The sequence below is a fragment of the Myxocyprinus asiaticus genome, chromosome 18 (genome assembly GCF_019703515.2).
Source record: "Myxocyprinus asiaticus isolate MX2 ecotype Aquarium Trade chromosome 18, UBuf_Myxa_2, whole genome shotgun sequence".
Classification (NCBI taxonomy): domain Eukaryota; kingdom Metazoa; phylum Chordata; class Actinopteri; order Cypriniformes; family Catostomidae; genus Myxocyprinus; species Myxocyprinus asiaticus.
In genome coordinates, this window is record NC_059361.1 from 27,650,118 (window position 1) to 27,670,869 (window position 20,752).

General features: G+C 39.1%; 3 protein-coding genes across 3 annotated transcripts in view; 1 reads left to right on the forward strand and 2 right to left on the reverse strand.

Annotated features, from left to right (window-relative positions):
- Positions 1-495, reverse strand: part of LOC127455788 (nuclear pore complex protein Nup93-like) — a 35,463-nt gene extending 34,968 nt beyond the window's left edge. The window contains exon 1 of the mRNA XM_051723921.1: positions 368-495. Within this exon, the coding sequence (XP_051579881.1) occupies positions 368-480 (113 nt within the window). The 5' untranslated portion in view covers positions 481-495. The remainder of the gene's footprint in view (positions 1-367) is intronic.
- A 5,410-nt stretch (positions 496-5,905) lies between these two features.
- mt2 (metallothionein 2) lies at positions 5,906-6,657 on the reverse strand. Its single transcript, XM_051723928.1, has 3 exons — positions 6,490-6,657; positions 6,319-6,384; positions 5,906-6,231 (listed from the first exon to the last, which is right to left on the reverse strand). The coding sequence occupies exons 1-3, from the start codon at positions 6,512-6,514 to the stop codon at positions 6,140-6,142; spliced, it is 183 nt and encodes a 60-aa protein (XP_051579888.1). The 5' UTR covers positions 6,515-6,657; the 3' UTR covers positions 5,906-6,139.
- Positions 6,658-12,132: 5,475 nt separating this feature from the next.
- bbs2 (Bardet-Biedl syndrome 2) lies at positions 12,133-20,732 on the forward strand. The gene is made up of 18 exons (XM_051723922.1): positions 12,133-12,331; positions 13,032-13,200; positions 14,626-14,853; positions 15,006-15,131; positions 15,242-15,304; positions 15,406-15,483; positions 15,583-15,687; positions 15,807-15,893; positions 17,706-17,841; positions 17,929-18,068; positions 18,173-18,311; positions 18,510-18,681; positions 18,895-19,024; positions 19,354-19,470; positions 19,580-19,717; positions 19,830-19,942; positions 20,031-20,179; positions 20,338-20,732. The coding sequence occupies exons 2-18, from the start codon at positions 13,084-13,086 to the stop codon at positions 20,442-20,444; spliced, it is 2,145 nt and encodes a 714-aa protein (XP_051579882.1). The 5' UTR covers positions 12,133-12,331; positions 13,032-13,083; the 3' UTR covers positions 20,445-20,732.
- Positions 20,733-20,752: the final 20 nt, after the last annotated feature.

The window sequence follows — 20,752 nt, forward strand, 5'->3', positions numbered from 1 at the left end:
TGGTATTTAGGCTGAAATTACAATTATCATTATGAAATTAGGATGACAAGAGAATTATGACATGGATAAAGCCCATTAATAAAGTATCTATAAGCTGTATAACGACCTTAAATCACTATCTCGCCTACATTTTCATTCATATATTATTGTCATATACGGTGACGAATATGGTACTACATGTTATTAATATCAAGATTGTTTTGCTTTTGAAATAACATGAGTCAATAGAAGTGACTGTGACATGCTATCAAGCTAATATGACATGAGGTGCTGTCGATAAACGCGTCCCAATCAGACATTTGACAAATGCTGCTACAATTAACTGTCTATTGACTGGTTATTAGTTGGCGCACATTTGACAACTCACCTCGCTGAATGTGAGTCCTTACAGCAGCTGTGAGAAGATGTTTTCCAGTTAGCCGCTATGATAAACACATTCACCTCGTGAACTCCCGGGTTCCTTTCAGAGCGAGTGCTCATTGGTTCAAAGGGGTCTTCCCAGAACCGCTCGCGCGTCCAGAGAACTTTATTCAAATGTATGTTTACAATCTTAATTCAAAGATCAGCGAGAGTTCACGACTGAGCACATTTGACACATTCAAAATCAGGTCAGACACGATTTTTTTAGATCACGGGAAAAACGCATTAACTATATTAGCACATTAGTTCCTACTGGGATACTAATTTACCGAATACTGCGCAGTATGTACTGTATACTGCAGTGCATAATATTTTTAAACAGAACGCATTATGCAATGATAAACGTTTAAACAGTAATATGTTACATTGCAGTGTGCTTTGCTGCAAACTGCATATTTTGACAAATGTAGCAGAGTCTTGGTATTCCATTCCACATATCATTTGCATGCACCACGTACTGTATATACCAGTGGTTCTCACTAGGGGGGGCTCAGCAAACTTCTAAGGGGCCGCAAGATGACTCGCATTAAAAAAAGTTAAATGCGTAGGAATCAACAAACACTCTTACAGTGCATCCGGAAAGTATTCACAGCGCTTCACTTTTTCCACATTTTGTTATGTTACAGCCTTATTCCAAAATGGATTAAATTCATTATTTTCCTCAAAATTCTACAAACAATATCCCATAATGACAACGTGAAAGAAATTTGTTTGAAGTCTTTGCAAATTTATTAAAAATAAAAAACGAAAAAACAAAATCACATGTACATAAGTATTCACAGCCTTTGCCATGACACTCAAAATTGAGCTCAGGTGCATCCTGTTTCCACTGATCATCCTTGAGATGTTTCTACAACTTGATTGGAGTCCACCTGTGGTAAATTCAGTTGATTAGACATGATTTGGAAAGGCACACACCTGTCTATATAAGGTCCCACAGTTAACAGTGCATGTCAGAGCACAAACCCAGCCATGAAGTCCAAGGAATTGTCTGTAGACCTCCGAGACAGGATTGTATCGAGGCACAGATCTGGAGAAGGGTACAGAAAAATGTCTGCAGCATTGAAGGTCCCAATGAGCACCGTGGCCTCCATCAACCGTAAATGGAAGAAGTTTGGAACCACCAGGACTCTTTCTAGAGCTGGCCGCCTGGCCAAACTGAGTGATCGGGGGAGAAGGGCCTTAGTTAGGGAGGTGACCAAGAACCTGATGGTCACTCTGACAAAGCGCCAGCATTTCTCTGTGGAGAGAGGAGAACCTTCCAGAAGAACAACCATCTCTGCAGCACTCCACCAATCAGGCCTGTATGGTAGAGTGGCCACTCCTCAGTAAAAAGCACATGACAGCCCACCTGGAGTTTGCCAAAAGGCACCTGAAGGACTCTCAGACCATGAGAAACAAAGACTGAACACTTTGGCCTGAATGGCAAGCGTCATGTCTGGAGGAAACCAGGCACCGCTCATCACCTGGCCAATACCATCCCTACAGTGAAGCATGGTGGTGGCAGCATCATACTGTGGGGATGTTTTTCAGTGGCAGGAACTGGGAGACTAGTCAGGATTGAGGGAAAGATGAATGCAGCAGTGTACAGAGACATCCTTGATGAAAACCTGCTCCAGAGTGCTCTGGACCTCAGACTGGGGCGAAGGTTCATCTTCCAACAGGACAACGACCCTAAGCACACAGCCAAGATAACACAGGAGTGGCTCTGGGACAACTCTGTGAATGTCCTTGAGTGGCCCAGCCAGAGTCCAGACTTGAACCTGATTGAACATCTCTGGAGAGATCTGAAAATGGCTGTGCACCGACACTCCCCATCCAACCTGATGGAGCTTGAGAGGTCCTGCAAAGAAGAATGGGAGAAACTGCCCAAAAATAGGTGTGCCAAGCTTGTAGCATCATACTCAATAAGACTTGAGGCTGTAATTGGTGCCAAAGGTGCTTCAACAAAATATTGAGCAAAGGCTGTGAATACTTATGTACATTTGTTTTTTTAATTTTATTTATTTATTTATTTATTTTATAAATTTGCAGAGATTTCAAACAAACTTCTTTCATGTTGTCATTATGGGGTATTGTTTGTAGAATTTTGAGGAAAATAATGAATTTAATCCATTTTGGAATAAGGCTGTAACATAACAAAATGTGGAAAAAGTGAAGCGCTGTGAATACTTTCCTGATGCACTGTACATATACGTGCTGGGTCTCTAAATACCCGAATATCTATCACAAATGGATCTACAAAATGCCCAGATAGTGTAAAATGTTCAAAATATTTTCAGGACTATTAGAAAATAATAGAATAAAATATATATTTAGATGTTTTATTTTTCATAAATCAAAGAGATAATGCAACAAATCTAGAACAGGATTAATTATTTTCACACTAAAATTTCATGAAGACGCAACTGGCTGTCAAACACATACAGTGGCATGCAAAAGTTTGCGCACCCCTGGTCAAAATTTCTGTTGCTGTGAGTAGAAGATGAACTGATCTCCAAAAGGCATAAAGTTAAAGATGAAACATTCTTTTCAACATTTTAAGCAATATTAGTGTATTGTTTTTATTTTGTACAATTTTAGAGTGAAAAAAGGGAAAGGAGCACCATGAAAAGTTTGGGCACCTCAAGAGATTTGAGCTCTCAGATAACTTTTACCAAGATCTCAGACCTTAATTAGATGGTTAGGGCTATGGCTTGTTCACAATCATCGTTTGGAAAGGCCAGGTGATGCACATTTCAAAGCTTTATACATACTCTGACTCCTCAAATCTTGTCCTAACAATCAGCAGCCATGGGATCATCTAAGCAGCTGCTTAGCACTATGAAAATTAAAATAATTGATGCCCACAAAGCAGAAGAAGGCTATAAGAAAATAGCAAAGTGTTTTCAGGTAGCTGTTTCCTCAGTTCATAATGTAATTAAGAAATGGTAGTTAACAGGAATGGTGGAGTTCAAGTTGAGGTCTGGAAGACCAAGAAAACTTTCAGAGAGAACCCTGTTTGACTGCAAAAGACCGTAAGGAAGATTTAGCAGACTCTAAAGTAGTGGTGCACTGTTCTACTGTGCAGAGACACCTGCACAGATATGACCTTCATGGAAGAGTCATGAGAAGAAAACTTTCCTGCATCCTCACCTCAAATTTCAGCGTCAGAAGTTTGCAAATGAACATCTAAACAAGCCTGATGCATTTTGGAAACAAGTCCTGCGGACTGATGAAGTTAAAATATAACTTTTTGGCCGCAATGAGCAAAGGTATGTTTGGAGAAAAAAGGGTGCAGAATTTCATGAAAAGAACACCTCTCCAACCGTTAAGCACGGGGGTGGATCGATCATGCTTTGGGCTTGTGTTGATGCCAGTGGCACAGGGGAAAATTTCACTGGTAGAGGAAAGAATGGATTAAATTAAATACCAGCAAATTCTGGAAGCAAACATCACACCATCTGTAAAAAAGCTGATGATGAAAAGATTGCTTCTATAACAGGATAATGATCCTAAACACACCTCAAAATCCACAATGGACCTCAAGAGGCGCAAGCTGAAGGTTTTGCCATGGCTCTCACAGTCCCCTGACCTAAACATCATCGAAAATCTGTGGCTAGACCTCGAGCAGTGCATGCAAAAGAAGCCTTTTGCAAGGAAGAATGGGTGAAAATCCCCCAAACAAAAACTGAAAGACTTCGCTGGCTACAAAAAACTTTTACAAGCTGTGATACTTGCCAGGGTGTGTTATTAAGTACTGACTATGCAGGGTGCCCAAACTTTTGCTTCGGGCCCTTTTCCTTTTTTGTTATTTTGAAACTCTAAAATTGCTTAAAATATTAAAGAAATGTGTCATCTTTAACTTTAAGCCTTTTGGAAATCAGGCCATCTTTTGCTCGCTTAGCTATTCACAGCAACAGAAATTTTGATCAGGGGTGCCTGAGCTACAAATGAAACATAAGATACACAAGTATTTTCTCAGGCACTTACTGAGTCTAAATAGATGCACAAGTTATCAAATCAAAATCAAATCCCTTTATTGTCACTCAACCATATACACAAGTGCAACAGTGGTTGGAAGTCTTGGGTGCAGTTCCAAGCAACATAGCAGTATGACAGCTACATTAAACAAGTTACATAATTTCAATAGTACACCCAAATGACAATAGTCATATCACTCTGTTCATGTGTTACACTTGCTATAGTTTACTTCCATGTTGTTTCAAATTGCAATGTCAAAGCAATGCCACCTTGAGTAAGAAATATCATGTAGAATATGTATGTGCATGCATATGGGATACTGATAATTCATCATTGTTACACAGAAAATCAACGTGATATAGTATTTATATGAATATAGTACTCATTTCTATTGTAGTAAACCAAGAAATAGATATCCTGTGATCGTAAACTATTATAGATATGAAATTATCATAAAAATATAATTTATGTAAATTTGTGTACAAAAATATAACTTACATAGGGTCCCTAATGACCCTTTTGGTACATAAGCCATTATACTTTTTTTGGCTTTTTTTGTGTAACTGTTTTATAAGGAAAATATTGAGGAATACTAAAGAGGTGTGGGCATAACTCCAAAAAACTGATAAGGTACAGGGGGTGGTAGATAGATAATTTATTGATCCAACTTGGGAACTTGAAGTGCATTAGTGGCAATACAGACACACACACAAAATACATTATAAACAAGGCACATCATATAGTTCCCAGAGGATCAAAGACGCCTCTGCCCATTGTGAATAGATTAATTGAAAAGTCTAATAGCAGAAGGCATGAACAACCTCCTATCATTCCCTGTTGCACTAAGGTTGAATTTATATCTGGGTGCACTCCTCAATCCAGCATTTTATGTAGGAGGTTAGAGGTATTGTCCATGATGCCAGCAGTTTGGACATCTCTTTTGGCGACAGCCTCCACTCAAACTACACATTAAAAATGTACACAATTTAAATGCTAACCAAAGACATAAGCCCTTGGAGTCAAAAAGGGTTGAGGACCACTGCTAGATACGCACAAAGTAAACAGTAGTATGCCTTCACAAAATAATGCAGTCCCAGCATTAAGTAGGCTACCATGGTGGTGATGTCCATATGCACGTCTAAACCTATACTTTTGTACCATGACTGATATTAAGTCTAGCAATTAAAACAAATTGACTAGAATTTTATGCATTGGTCACTTAATTTGCCTCACACAGTGGAGACAAGAGCAGACAGTAGCACAATTTACACATGCAACCAGATAAATTACAGGACAACCTTTGTGTTGCCTTTACTGGTAAATGCACCGGGTGTTGTTCATGTCAACTAATGATACAATGTCTCATTAAGGGGAAATTGCCAGAGCAAAATTTACCAGTATTTTTCAAAAGGGTTGTGCTCAGAATCTCTAACCTGAATAGTGCATAAAGTCTCTGGAAAAGGTTACATGTTCGAAAGGGCGACAGTGGGTTAAATTTGTGAAATCAAGCAATCACACCAAGAACTGCTGACAGTTGTTTATTGTAGACATTACAGATTGTGGAAAGTTGAGCAAGACAGCAAGTACCCAAATATAAAGTCTGGTTACAAATACTTAAGCAACATGGAAACAGAGTTAACAATGGAGGTCATTCATATCGTAACCCCACCCCCACTTCATGCTATGCATAACAAAAGACGCGCAGTACAGACAATTTTCAGTCAAGTTGTTGCAAAAGTCGAACGTCGCGTTGACCTCATTGACAACAGCTGGAGTCGCAGGAATTGCCCTTACATATGCAGCCAGAAGCACACTTGCTGCAACCGGATGGGCAGCAGGAACAACAACCTATGAAAAAGTCAGTCATGAGAGAGAGATAAATAAACCCACCCCACACAGTCTCAAATGGGAAGAAACAAGAATAAGTCTACTTACTCTTCTTGCAGGTTGTACACGCACAGTTAGTGCACTTGCAGGTGGCACCACAGTTGCAAGTTCCAGCTATAAAGAGCAAAAATAAAAATAAAAGAAACGCAAGTTTAGTTAGTTGATTCCAGCTGTCAAAATCTGCCCAAATTAATTATAAAAATAGCCGAAAACACTTACTCTTGGAGCAATCACAAGGATCCATTTTCCCTCAAAATATCCTTAAAGGTTTACGAACGTTCCCAAGAAATATCGCTTCACTCAGTAACTAAATGAGTTTTTGTAGAAAGTACTAGAGATTCCGCGCGCCCTGGTTTTATACAGTTCGGGAGCGCACAAGACGAGTGCAAAAGCACGCCCGCCTCAGCCTGCACACGGGGTCATTCATTAACGCAACTGGGTGCAAACCATCAAACAATAAGGGATCCTCCAAGCCTGTTAGATCAATCAATGTGTTGTTTATAAAATTATATAACAACCATTTCCACTTCACTTGCTCAATATTTATTAGAAATTGTTTACGCGATTATATAATAAAGTGTTTATGTTTTTTACGGTTGACTTAGGCATAAAAGACTACATTATTATGGTAGTTTTGTTTGAACATATTGTGCGTCTTTAACAGTGTCTGAGCTTCATTAAAGTATTTTAGAGGAAAGAAAGGTAGAACAACCATATGAAATAGGCTATTTAAAAATAAACACGTTTGTAAATAAACGGTTTTTTTTTTTTTTATTATTATTATTATTTTTAATAGCAGATATAGTTAGGTGGATATCCCTTGTCCCAGTCGGAAAAAAGAAAGACACTGAAGAAAGTATTTGAGTTTATAGAAGCTCTTTTTACTTTCTATTTGCTCCCCATACATATGTTTGTCACCAGTTCGTTGCTCTTTTGCACACGGCACTACTGTGACGTGTTAAGTCTGCACTCGGCTAGATGAGCGCGAGACCAGAGTCAACAAAAGAACTGATTTGCACTTGTCCAATAACTTACTCACTGTTGACTGGGGGTGTTTTCCCACTACTCCTCACCCTGATGAAAACACTTTAATGAAACAGAACTGGTGTGACAAGTGCAGAGTGTCTGCATTTTCGGAATAAAGACAAATTCTCATAAATCATTAACTGGCATTAATTTAAAACACTCAACAAGTGCACTTCTTCTTGGTCTACTATTTTGTCAAGTTTCTTAATAGCGTTATAAACGTTTTTCTTTTCCCCAGTAACCCTTTAATGCATACATGGGGTCTTTAGTGACCCAGCCCTTCATTCCACACCCTGTACATCATTCATTTTTTTGGAGTTGTGCCCACAGCTCTTAAGTATTCCTCAACCTTTCTGTTCTGAATAGTGCAAATATATATATATATATATATATATATATATATATAGATAGATAGATAGATAGATAGATAGATAGATAGATAGATAGATACAGTACATCTTTTTTTTATTTTTTTATTAACCATTTTTATTGCTTCCATGCAGCAAATCATATAGACATAACAGAAAATGCAACATCAAACCACATGAAATCATAACTTTTTTTCCCAAACATTAACCCCACCCCCCCACCCCCACCCGACACAAACAAGCACTCCAGTGGTCAAAAGTCAGCTGACAAAGACACGCAAATAGACGATAAAACAGAAAATATTTAGAGACATAAAAAAAAAAAAAAACACTAGTCCTTCTCCGCTGCCCCTAACCGTGAGCCCTCCAAAGAGCCAGATAGCCACCCCACTTCCTAATGTAAATATCCATGTTTTCCAGCCTTCTATACACCATCTCCTCAAACGCCGCCACCCTGCCCAACTCGACTGCACCACTCACGAAACGAGGGTGCACCAGAGACCTCCATCCCCTGAGGATTAACCACCTGCCAATCATCATGCCGGTCAGGACCCAGCTCTCCATATTTTTATCACCCACATTCAGGACCGCACCATCCCCCAAAACACACAGTCTGGGGCAAAATGAAAACTGAGTGTCAACCACTTCACATACGAAGCTCTGAACCCTCAACCAAAACTCTTGGATTTTAACACATCCCCAAAAAACATGGGATGTGTCCCCGTCTCCTGATTGGCATCACCAGCAGGTGGGTGTGTCTTTTAAGACCAAGCATATACAATCTAGAGGGGGTCCAATAGAATCGATGCAAAATCTTAAATTGCATAAGGCACACACTTGCATCTCTAGATGCAGACGTTTTTAAGAATCTTAGCCCACACTCCCTCCTCCAATACCAAATTTAAATCTTTCTCCCATAATCTCTTGAGAGAAGTTGAAGCTCTGTCCCCCAGACTCTGAATTAGCAGGGAGTAATACATTGATACCTCATGACCTTTTCCAAAAGCAGTAATCACCACTCCCAGAATATCTGCCGCTTTAGGGGGGTGTATGCTACTCCCAAAAATAGTACAGAGCAGGTGACGCAGCTGTAAATACATAAAGAACTGAGATCTGGGAAACCTAAAATGTTGAACCATATTTTCAAAGGATCTCAACACTCCACTCTCATATAGGACACCGAGCGTATTAACCTCCCTCACAATCCACTCTGACCAGCAGAAAGGGGACTTATTAATGCATAATTTTGGGTTCCACCATATGCACGAGGCAACATTTAAATAAATTTCCGAATTAAACACTCTGGACACTTTTGTTCATACTGCATGCAAATGCGGGATAATGGGGTGTAACTTAACTTCTCCAGTTAGTTTAATAGATAGGCTTTGCAATGGCAAAATAGGGGCAAGAATTTTCTGTTCGATACAAAACCAGGGAGGGGCTCTCTCAGGTGGAAGCGACCAATGAGTCAATAGCCTGCGACTGAATGCATAATAATAAAAAAAAATCTTGGATAGGCCTAACCCACCTTTATCAATCGGCCTATGCAACTTAACGAAATGTAATCTGGGATGTTTAACATTCCAAATGAAGGACTTCGCTATACTATCAAATTGCTTGAAATAAGAGAGGGGGACATCTGCAGGGAAAGATTGTAGCAGGTAGTTAAATTTTGGAATACAATTCATTTTAATAACATTAACCTTCCCAATCATCGATAAATGTAATGAAGCCCACCTGCCAACATCGCTCAAACATTTTTATTAAGGGGTTGAAATTAACTAAATCACACAGATGTGCTGGGAATAAAATGGCCAAATACTTAATGCCCTGTGTGGGCCACTGAAAGGTGCCCGGCTGAAAAGCCGTTACCGGGCAGTACGCTGTCAGAGCCAAAGCTTTGTATTTAGACCAATTGACACTGTATCATGAGAACTTAGAAAAGGAATTAATAAATCTATGGAGGCAAGGCATAGATCTAACAGGGTCGGAGACAAATAATAAAATATCATCTGCGTAAAGCAAAAGCTTATGCGCCAGACCTCCTGCCACCACCCCTGGAAAATTATCCTCCTTTCTTATCGTGGCTGCTAATGGTTCCAGGGCAAGACAGAACAATAATGGGGAAAGAGGGCAACCCTGCCGGGTGCCCCTATCCAGAGTAAAATAATCGGAAATTAATCCATTTGTTTTTACCGCTGCTACAGGGTGTCTATAAAGTAACTTAATCCATTCAATAAAAGTATTCCCAAACCCGTATATTTCCAAAAACTTAAAAAGATAATCCCATTCTACCATATCAAACACGTCTTCGGCATCAAGCAACGACCAGAGTCTGATCATTCACCACTGACCACATAATATTGATTAGATGCCTGATGTTATCAGAAGAGCTGTGGCCCCGAATAAACCCCACCTGATCTATATGTATAAGAGATGTCATAACTTAATCGGTTAGCCAGAATTTTTGACAACATTTTTACTTCTAGCTGGATCAGGGAGATTGGGTGGTAACTCTTACACTCGCTTGGATCTTTGTCCTTTTTAAGAATCAGACTGATCCGGGCTTGTGTCATGGTTGGCGGAAGCTTTCCATTCTTTAATGATTCCGTATAAATTTCTAGCAAAATTGGAGCCAGTTCTGTAGCATAGGATCTAAAAAAATCAGCGGCAAAGCCATCTGGCCCCGGAGCCTTGCCAGTAGGTAGGGACTTAATTACCTTATCAATCTCCTCCAAAGGTTATCTCAGAATCAAGAGCGTTTTTGCTCAGTTGTCAGTTTAGGGAGATCTAATGGTTCCACAAAGTTTCTAATATCTTCATCAGTAGGCGAAGATGTGGAACTATAAAGATCAAGATAGAATTCTTTAAAGGCATTATTAATATCAATGGCTGAGGTAAAAATTTCACCACCAGCAGATTTTACTGAGGGAATAGTAGAAAAAGACTCTCTCTGTTTTATATATCTAGCCAAAAGCTTCCCTGCTTTGTTCCCCGACTCAAAGTATGACTGTCTTGCCCTGAATAACCAAAACTCCACTTTCCATGACAAAATAGTATTATATCTATATTTCAATCGGGTCAATTCTATGAGGCCATCAGACGACATTTGGCGTCAGCTCGGTACTTTTAATATTCCCTTCCAACTCCATGAGTTCTCGTGCTTTGGATTTACATAAATCATATTTTTATGATTATTAAAAATGTATGTCACAGGATAATTATTTCTTTGTTTATTACAAGACAAATGAGTATTATATTCATACAAATGACTATATCAATTCTGACAATGGTGAATTATCAGTATTCCATATGTGTACACATATTACTCAAGGTGGCACTGATGTGTCAGTTATTGCAACATAGAAGTAAACTATAGCAAGTGTAACACATGAACAGTATGATATGGCTACTGTCATTTGGGTGTACTGATATTATGTAAATTGTGTGTCTAGACTCAACAAGTGCCTTAAAAATTGTGCAGCTTATGTGTAGATTATGTGTTATGTGTAGCTCAGTATGTGTTTGACAGCCAGTTGCATCCTGTTCTATATTTGTTGCATCATCTCTTTGATAGCGCTCCAAGTCCTCGCCTCAATCTGGGTGGTGGAGGACGAATCTCAGTTGCCTCCAGGTCTGAAACTGTCAGTCCGCGCATCTTATCACATGGCTTGTTGAGCACTTTACTGCGGAGACCTAGCGCGTGTCTGCAGCATCCACGCACAACGTGCCCCACCAAGAGCCAGAATCACATTATAGAGACCAGGAGGAAGTTACCCTATGTGACTCTACTCTTCCTAGCATCCGGGCCAATGTGGTTGCTTAGGAGACCTGGCTGGAGTCACTCAGCAGCCCTGGATTCGAATTTAAAAAAAAAATAAAACAAATAATAATAATAATATATATATATATATATATATATATATATATATATATATATATATATATATATATATATATATATATATATATATATATATATATATATATATATATATATAAAATAAAAAAATTTGTGTGTGTGTTTATTTATTTATTGGTAACGTGTCATTTCGAACTCAATTCGCTTCGCTTCACTTCACTTCAGTCAGAGAATATTTAGCAGAGACGGGCCACTTCTATTAAAATGAATGGGAGAAATTGGAACGCTCAAAGAAGCTATGTGCACCCAGTTTTCAACGGATGTAGAAAGGAAGTCCCGCCTTACAGTTAAAAGAGCCAATCACCTTTTAGATACAGACATCACCTGTCTATGAACTCTAGAACGCGCATGCGCATTAGTTATACAAGCCGGGAAAATTGCGTTTTTTAGCGTAATATGAGTTAAAAAATCACAATTTATGGGACCAGTATTGTCAGATTTCATTGATGATTTGAAATATGTTCTTTGATAGTAATCTTGAGCAACGTTTTAGAGATTTTGGTCTTTCTCCATTCAAGTAGATAGGAGCTGCACTGGCATGACTGGAAATAGTCTTCCGAGAGCGTGACAAAGATGGCCGACAGTGGACTGACTTGCTTCAAGATTCTGCTTCAGCTCAAATCGGTACTTCTGCGCGTGCTCACTGCACAGCTACAAACAATCCTCTTCAAGTAATGGTATCAGTCTGTCCAGCTAGATAACAGCCCGAATACACCACCTGGCAGGAAACAAACCAGTGATTGCGGTAAGACAGCGTGTGTTTAGTATAGCTCTTATTGCAATTAAGGAAATATCCCAAAATGCAAATTTCTCTTTATCATCTGCAAGCACTGTATAAAGTGGTTCTGAACGATTTTCATGCAACTAAGGAGATTTAGCACCCCTAGCCAGTGAGTTGTCTGTAGCATATATCAGGCTAACACATTTCTTTGATATATATATATTCCTTCATTTGGAATCGAAATGGCGTCGTGTAGACAAAAAAAAATAAAAAAATAAAATAAAATAAAAAAATCCAGAAATGCACAGTAAATCTGTACTTTGTTACAAACAGTGTGAGCAGAAGTGTAAACTGAAAGGATTAGCAGAATAGCATGCTAGCAAAAGTGACTTGATATTGCTGTGGCAAGCTGCCCACTGTTGCTAGGAAACGGAAGCCCCAGCGGGCGAGAAGCACAGTAAGCTGTTTATTCTATTACCCAGAGAGAAGGGGTAGTTAGATGGGCTGTAGACAGCACTGCTAAACCCTACACACAATCAGCTGATCTAAATCAATTAGGCTAATCCATACATTTTTTTATTAATTCTAGTTTGGTAAAAGATGTACCAGGAGGAGACAGTTGATAACAGTCCTGTGTTTTTCTAAAGCCTCGAAAGATCTCTGGTATATTCTTTGAATGCTCACCGTCATTGCTGTAACATCTATGTTTGTGGTGTTTTCACAGGTTGTCATTCAGAAACATAACAGATCTGCTTTTGGTGTTGAGCTGTGCCACTATGTTAGTGCCGATCTTCACCCTTAAACTGAACCATAAGATTAACCCTCGAATGGTTGCTGTTGGAAAATATGATGGGATTCACCCATGCCTCACTGCAGCCACACAAGCAGGGAAGGTAAATGTTTTATTTACATAGTGTTAAAGGGCGGTCCAAGAATATTTATTCAGAGAGCTTTGCAACCTAAGGCATCTTTACACAGCTGTTAAAGGAATAGTTTACCCAAAAATGAAAATGATCTTATCATTTACTCACTATCATACCATCCTATATGTGAATGACTTTCTTTCTTCTACTGAACACAAATTAAGATTTTTAGAAAAATATCTAATTTCTGTAGGTCCATACAATGCAAGTGAATGGTGACCAGCACATTGAAGCTCTGAAATGCGCATAAAGGCATCATAAAAGTAATCCATAATACTCCAATTAATCAATGTCTTCTGAAGCGATCCAGTCAGATTTGGGTGAGAACAGACCAAAATATAGCCCATTTTTTACTATAAAATTTGACATCAACAGTCTCCTTGGCGGTCATGATTTCAAGCATGATTACACTTCCTAGCACCATCTAGTGCTCTGCTCATGTGTGTAATCGAGCTTGAAATCATGATCATGCCTAAAGATTTCAATGGCAAGATGTACAGTGAAAAAGGAGTTACTGTTACATTTTGGTCTGTTCTCACCCAAGACCGATTTGATCACTTCAGATGACATGGATTAATCGACTGGAGTCTGATGGATTAATTTTATGCTGCTTTATCCACTTTTTGGAGCTTCAAAGCTTTGGTCACCATTCACTTGCATTGTATGGACCAACAGGGCTGAAATATTCTTCTAAAAATCTTCATTTGTGTTCAGCAGAAGAAAGAAAGTCATATATATCTGGGATAGTATGAGGGTAAATTATAAGAGAACTTTCATTTTTGGGTGAACTATTCCTTTAAAGCAGTTCTGTGCCTGTTTAAAATTCTGTGCAAAGACGCAATGCAGCAAAAGCCAGACTAAATAATGCCTGCTCTGACCCACCTCAGCCGCTAATATCAAAGGCAGTTTTGATGCTGCTTTGGTTCTGTGTAAATGAAATGTAGCAGCCTTTAACTTTGCCTTGATTGAGCATTTATTTCATAATTTAGTTTCATATTTAAAAGTATAACTTTATATTCTCATTAACATACATTTGCACATATACAGTGAAATTCTTTTTTTCACATATCCCAGCTAAGCTGGAGTCAGAGCGCAGGGTCATCCATGATACGGATGTAGATAGGGTCAGGGGCCTTGCTCAAGGGCCCAACAGGCATATTGGCAGTTCTGGGGCTTGAACCCCTAACCTTCTGATCAGTAACCCAGAGCCTTAACCGCTGAGCCACCACTGCCCCACTTATTACAGGAACAATCCCCCTGGAGTCTTGCTCAAGGACACAATGGTGGTGGCTCTGGGGATCGAACTGGCAACGTTCTGCTTACCAGTTCGGTGCTTTAGCCCACTACGCCACCACCTTTTTTCACATAATAATAGCCACTTCTAAACCCATCCAGGTATTTATCCACAACCCTCACGTTCGAGGTCAGAGACCAGTGGCCCACCGGCTGAGTCAAAGTACCCAGGACTCTGATATCTCACTCCTAAATATCAACCAGGCAGTCAGCTGCCTAACGGCTGGTTCTCTTGGACCCAACACCACAGGACACACACTGCTTGTAGGCTCTCAAACCAACCTGCTGGCCTATGATGTGCATGACAACGCTGATATCTTCTACAAGGAGGTAAGACTGGGATATCTTATATGCATGGTTCTTTTTTTTTTTTCTTTAAAACCTTTATTCATATGAAAAACAAGGTTCAGTATGTCATGGTCACCAAGAGATCAATGGAAAGGTTATGTATGAATGTTTATCAAATGCTTTTTATGTAACAGGTGTCCGACGGGGCCAATGCCATTGTCCTTGGAAAACTAGGAGATAACCAGTCCCCCCTTGCCATCATTGGAGGCAACTGCGCTCTGCAAGGCTTTGACTATGAGGGAAATGACCAGTTCTGGACGGTAAGATCATTTGGTTCTATCTGTTTGCTGCTTTTAAAATGTATTGAAGAACAGACAGAAAGGAAGTTTTTATGTATGACTTCATTAATTTTCTTCATTCTTCATTAAAGGTCACGGGAGATAATGTACGATCACTTGTGCTGTGCGACTTCACTGGAGATGGCAAAAATGAGGTGTGGTAAAGAATTGTATTTTCAAATAATACAATTAATTTGTCAGTTATTATAAAAAATATTGCTGCTATAAAATCACAAATTCCACCTTTCCAATGCAGCTTCTTGTCGGGTCAGAGGACTTTGACATCAGAGTGTTCAGAGAAGATGAGCTGGTGACTGAGATGGCTGAAAATGAAGTATGAATTATGAAAACATTGTTGATAGTTAGGCATGGAATTTTTTGTGGGAGCCAAATTATTTCATTTTATGCAGTTATTGCTTTCTGTTCCTCTCAGACAGTCACGTCGCTTTGTCACATGCATGGCAGCAGATTTGGTTATGCACTGGCCAATGGAACAGTAGGAGTATATGACCGCACTGCCCGCTACTGGAGGATCAAGGTTGTACAATCAAAAATGTATCGACAATTTGTCCTCTGAGAACATGATTACTCATCACTCAATCAAGTCAAAACAGGGCTATTCATGTTCCTCCATACTTTGTTCTCTTTTTCTCACAGTCTAAAAACCACGCCATGAGCATCCATGCCTTTGATCTTAATGCTGATGGTGTTGTTGAGCTAATAACTGGGTGGTCCAATGGAAAGGTGAGTGTACAGTGTCCCCAGAAATTATTGGACACTTCAGCCACACTTAGAAATGTATGAAGGTATTTAAATTAGAAAACAAAATATCAAACCAAGTGACATTTATTTAAAAATAAAAATAAAAAAAGAAACACAAACAAACACTTTTCCAGCAAAACATTTCACACTTTGCACACTTTCTGGTTGTCAAATTTAACGTTCATAGTTAATGTGATGAATTTCACCTGTGGTTAGTCTGTGATCTTGAGGGGAACTGATTTCATACTAGAGGTCGACCAATAACTAGGGTGGTGGAAAAGGCTGATAACTGATTAAACAGCCAATAGTTTGTTGTTTTTTTGTTTTTTTTAATCAAATTATAGAATGATTAAATAATTCTTTGTCTTTTCTTACTATGACGGGCTCAGACATTAAGGCTACAAGAGTCCAAAATGAATAAAATCCAAGATGCAGTTTATTGTGCACCCAAATTTCCAATAATAATTAGAAATATTAAGATTTGGTGCATAATGTGGGTCTTTTAACTATAAACAAGCCTGGAATACATAGTTTTATTTAAAAAATGATAGAGACTTGGCTCTGTTACAATACACCATATGCAAGTATTTAACAAATTAAGCTTTTTATAGACTATATATTCACCAGATGAAGAGTTTTGTGTGTGTATATATACACTGGCAGCCAAAGGTTTGCTATAATGTACAGATTTTGCTCTTATGTAAAGAAATTGGTACTTTTATTCACAAAAGTGTCATTCAACTGATCACAATGTGTAGTCAGCACATTAATAACATGAAAAATTACTATTACAATTTGAAACAAATATTCAGAACTTCTTAAACTACTTCAAAGAGCTCTCATCAAAAAATCCTCCACGTGCAGCAATGACAGATTTGCAGATCCTTGGCATTCTAGCTGTCAGTTTGTCCAGATACTCAGGTGAAATTTCACCCCACGCTTCCTGTAGCACTTGCCATAGATGTGGCTGTCTTGTCGTGCACTTCTCACGCACCTTACAGTCTAGCTGATCCCACAAAATCTCAATGGGGTTAAGATCCATAACACTCTTTTCCAATTATCTGTTGTCCAATGTCTGTGTTTCTTTGCCCACTCTAACCTTTTTTTTTTTTTTTTTTTAATTTTTCTGTTTCAAAAGTGGCTTTTTCTTTGCAATTCTTCCCATAAGCCTGCAGCCCTGAGTCTTCTCTTTACTGTTGTACATGAAACTGGTGTTGAGTGGGTAGAATTCAATGAAGCTGTCAGCTGTGGACATGTGAGGCATCTATTTCTCAAACTAGAGACTCTGATGTACTTATCCTCTTGTTTAGTTGTACATCTGGCCTTCCACATCTCTTTCTGTCCTTGTTAGAGCTAGTTGTCCTTTCTCTTTGAAGACTGTAGTGTACAACTTTGAATTAAATCTTCAGTTTTTCTTTCAAAAACAAACACAAAGACAACGTTAAGCTTCATTTAATGAACCAAATAGCTTTCAGCTGTGTTTGATATAATGGCAAGTGATTTTCTTGTACCAAATTAGCAATTTAGCATGATTACTGAAGGATAAGGTGTTGGAGTGATGGCTGCTGGAAATGGGGTCTGTCTAGATTTGATCAAAAATGACTTTTTTCAAATAGTGATGGTGTTGTTTTTTACATCAGTAATGTCCTGACTATACTTTGTGATCAGTTGAATGCCACTTTGGTGAATTAAAGTACCAATTTCCTTCCGAAACAGTCAAATCTTTTCTACCAAGATGCTTACTGGAAAAATTAGAGGTTTTCATAAGCATGTTCCCCGTGATTGCATATCTAGATTGATGCACGCAGTGATCGCACAGGTGAGGTGATCTTCAAGGATAACTTCTCCTCCTCTGTAGCTGGCATTGTTGAGGGAGACTATCGCATGGATGGACAGATCCAGCTAATTTGCACTTCTGTGGAGGGAGAAGGTAATATGAACAGTTTTTTTTATTTTTTTATTCATGACTGCTGTCTTTCATAATTGGCTCATAAGTATTATGTGTGTTGTTTCATAGTGCGTGGCTACCTGCCTGCCAGTAAGGAAATGAAGGGAAACCTGATGGACGCAAGTGTAGAGCAAGACCTGATCAGGGAGCTGAGCCAAAGAAAACAAAACCTTTTGCTGGAGTTACGAAACTATGAGGAAAATGGCAAGGTTGTATATGTAGATGTAACATAGTGCCACACTATTGATGCATTGTTGATGCATTTGGATGTTTTGGATGCCGTTTGATGACAGTAAATATTTGTTTGACACAGGCTGCTACTGGTATCTCTGAGGGGGAGGCTAAGATGGGTGTAATTCCAGCCAACACACAGCTCCAGACGGCCTTGTCTGTACAAAGAGCCACAGAGAGCAAGAGAGCACATATAGAGCTCAGCATCTCCACCCCAAATGGTATGAACCTTAGAAAATTTGAACTACAACTGATCCAGTAGAAAAGGGTTTCACTGATATGAAAATGACACTGATATAAGCCTTTGCCTCAATCTATGTAGCATTTTAAAAAAGATGTTAAAATGACCCTGACAAAGTCTTCAGACTGGATCCCTCATACTGTAGGATCATCCCATTATTTGTGCTGTCCTCCTTCAGAAACTATCATTAGAGCTGTGCTGATATTTGCTGAAGGAATTTTTGAAGGCGAGAGTCATGTGGTTCACCCTAGCACTCAGAACCTCTCGGGGTGTGTCCGTGTCCCCATCATTGCTCCAAAAGACATTCCAGTGGACCTTCACATCAAAGCCTTTGTGGGAGGGAAGACAAGGTACTCCTCTGCAGAACATCATCATAACTATTTCCAGACTTTTTTAGTATGTAGATTTCCTTTTTTGAGGATTCATTTGACAAAATCTCTCTGGAGAAAGACTTATGGTTATTAAGTTTAAGATGAAGTTGTCTTGGACAAGCGATAGTAGAGTGGAAGCATTTCTAATCAATGGTCATGACAGTTTTTTCCCTTCTTTCCCTTATTCCGCAGTACACAGTTTCATGTGTTCGAGATCACACGTCAGCTTCCTCGCTTCTCCATGTATGACATTAATGTTGACCCCTCGGCCACTCAGCCTACAGGAAGAGTCACATTCAGCATCAATGATAGGCCTCAGAGGGTAAAACAACACAAATATATGCACAATTGTGTAATTACTGCAACGACCAAGTGGTGCGAAGGACTCACCCTCTCCTCACAATACTGCTAGAGCTGTCAAAGTGAACACATTAATGCACATAACATTTTGACAAGAAAACAGTTATGAGTAAAATTTCAGCAAATTCAAAATCTGCGATTAACTATGAAAAAGTCTGTGATTAATCGCGATTAAAAAAATGTAATCGACTGACAGCACTTAATACTACATAAACAAAAACACTATTATACAGTGTTGTGTATTACAGTTCTAAAGTGTGATGCATAAAGCAACATCATCAATGTCTGCAGGTGGTCATGTGGCTAAACCAAAACTTTCTGCTGCCCGAGGGCATTGATAGTCCAGACATCACCTTCACTGCACTACGTGGTGGTCTCCTAAGGATCAACATGCAACCCAGTGGAGAGGTACTGCCATTACATATACATGCACATGTGTGTTTATTTTCTGAGATAATATTAAGTTATTTTAGAGAGTTGACGTCCTTTATGTTCTTTACCCGTTCTGTCTCATTAGATCACGCTGAACACAGATGACATTGATCTAGCTGGAGATCTGGTCCAGTCACTTGCCTCTTTTCTGGCCATAGAAGATTTACAAGCAGAAGCAGATTTTCCTGCCTACTTCAAAGAGCTGCGAGCTACTCTCACTGAGGTTAGCAATAAAAGCATCACCATAAGATTAAGTATAAAATCTGAAAATGGTCACATTATTATCTTTTATTGCTTGTCTATTCATTGTACTTAACCTTCCATGTTTGTGATAGGTGGATGAGTTTCACTCTGTGCATCAAAAGCTTACAGCAGCAATGGCAGATCATTCCAACTACATAAGAAACATGCTTGTGCAGGCAGAAGATGCCAGACTCATGGGTGATTGGTTAGTATCTTATTATGATGAATCAGTCCAGACCTCTCTCTTTTTCTTAACAATCAAGTACTTACCTAAATGATATTCTGTTTTATAGGAGAACTATGAAGAAGCGTTACATTGAGCTGTACGACCTCAACAGAGATTTGATTAACGAATATAAAATCCGGTCCAATAATCACAACGCCCTGCTTGCACGCCTAAAATCAGTTAACCAGGCCATCCAAAGAGCAGGGAGATTGAGAGGTTGGTGAATTTTAATGAGAGGGAATATAGCAATCCATATGTAGCCATCAATGATTATAGCCTGGATGGAATAGGTGTAAATGGTCTCACTCTTTTTTTAGCATTTAATTGTAATTACTGTCAAAATGTATTTGCAATTATATTTTCTTGTCTCTCAGTGGGCAAGCCAAAAAATCAGGTCATCACTGCCTGTCGGGATTCCATCAAGAACAACAACATAAATGCTCTTTTCAAGATCATGAGAGCAGGGACTGCATCATCCTGAGGAAGCTATGTTCTGGGCCTAAATATCCTTCAAGCAGGGAAGTCTGCAAGATCAGATCACACCATGCTCCTGAGGGAGACTCCAAAAACAGCCAGAGAGTCCAGCAGTCTGTTGGGTAATGGTAAAGCCTGCATGAGGGGATTTGTTTTTAATCCATACCTCATATTGGCAGCCATTTTATTTAGAGGAATAACTAAGTGGGTCTCTTGACAATGTGATAGCCAAAGAGACTGTATTTTGTCTACCAAGGAAATGTGTGTAAATTGACTGATATCAACTGTATATGAGAAACTTTCAGATTTAATTAA

Coding starts and splice junctions, on each gene's coding strand:
- mt2 (XM_051723928.1), bottom strand. CDS start 6,514: ATGGATCCTTGTGATTGCTCCAAGA. Junction 6,385..6,489: donor TCCTTGTGATTGCTCCAAGA/GTAAGTGTTTTC, acceptor TGCTCTTTATAG/CTGGAACTTGCAACTGTGGT. Junction 6,232..6,318: donor GTGTACAACCTGCAAGAAGA/GTAAGTAGACTT, acceptor ACTTTTTCATAG/GTTGTTGTTCCTGCTGCCCA.
- bbs2 (XM_051723922.1), top strand. CDS start 13,084: ATGTTAGTGCCGATCTTCACCCTTAAACTGAACCATAAGATTAACCCT. Junction 13,201..14,625: donor CAGCCACACAAGCAGGGAAG/GTAAATGTTTTA, acceptor AAACCCATCCAG/GTATTTATCCACAACCCTCA. Junction 18,682..18,894: donor TTTGTGGGAGGGAAGACAAG/GTACTCCTCTGC, acceptor CTTATTCCGCAG/TACACAGTTTCATGTGTTCG.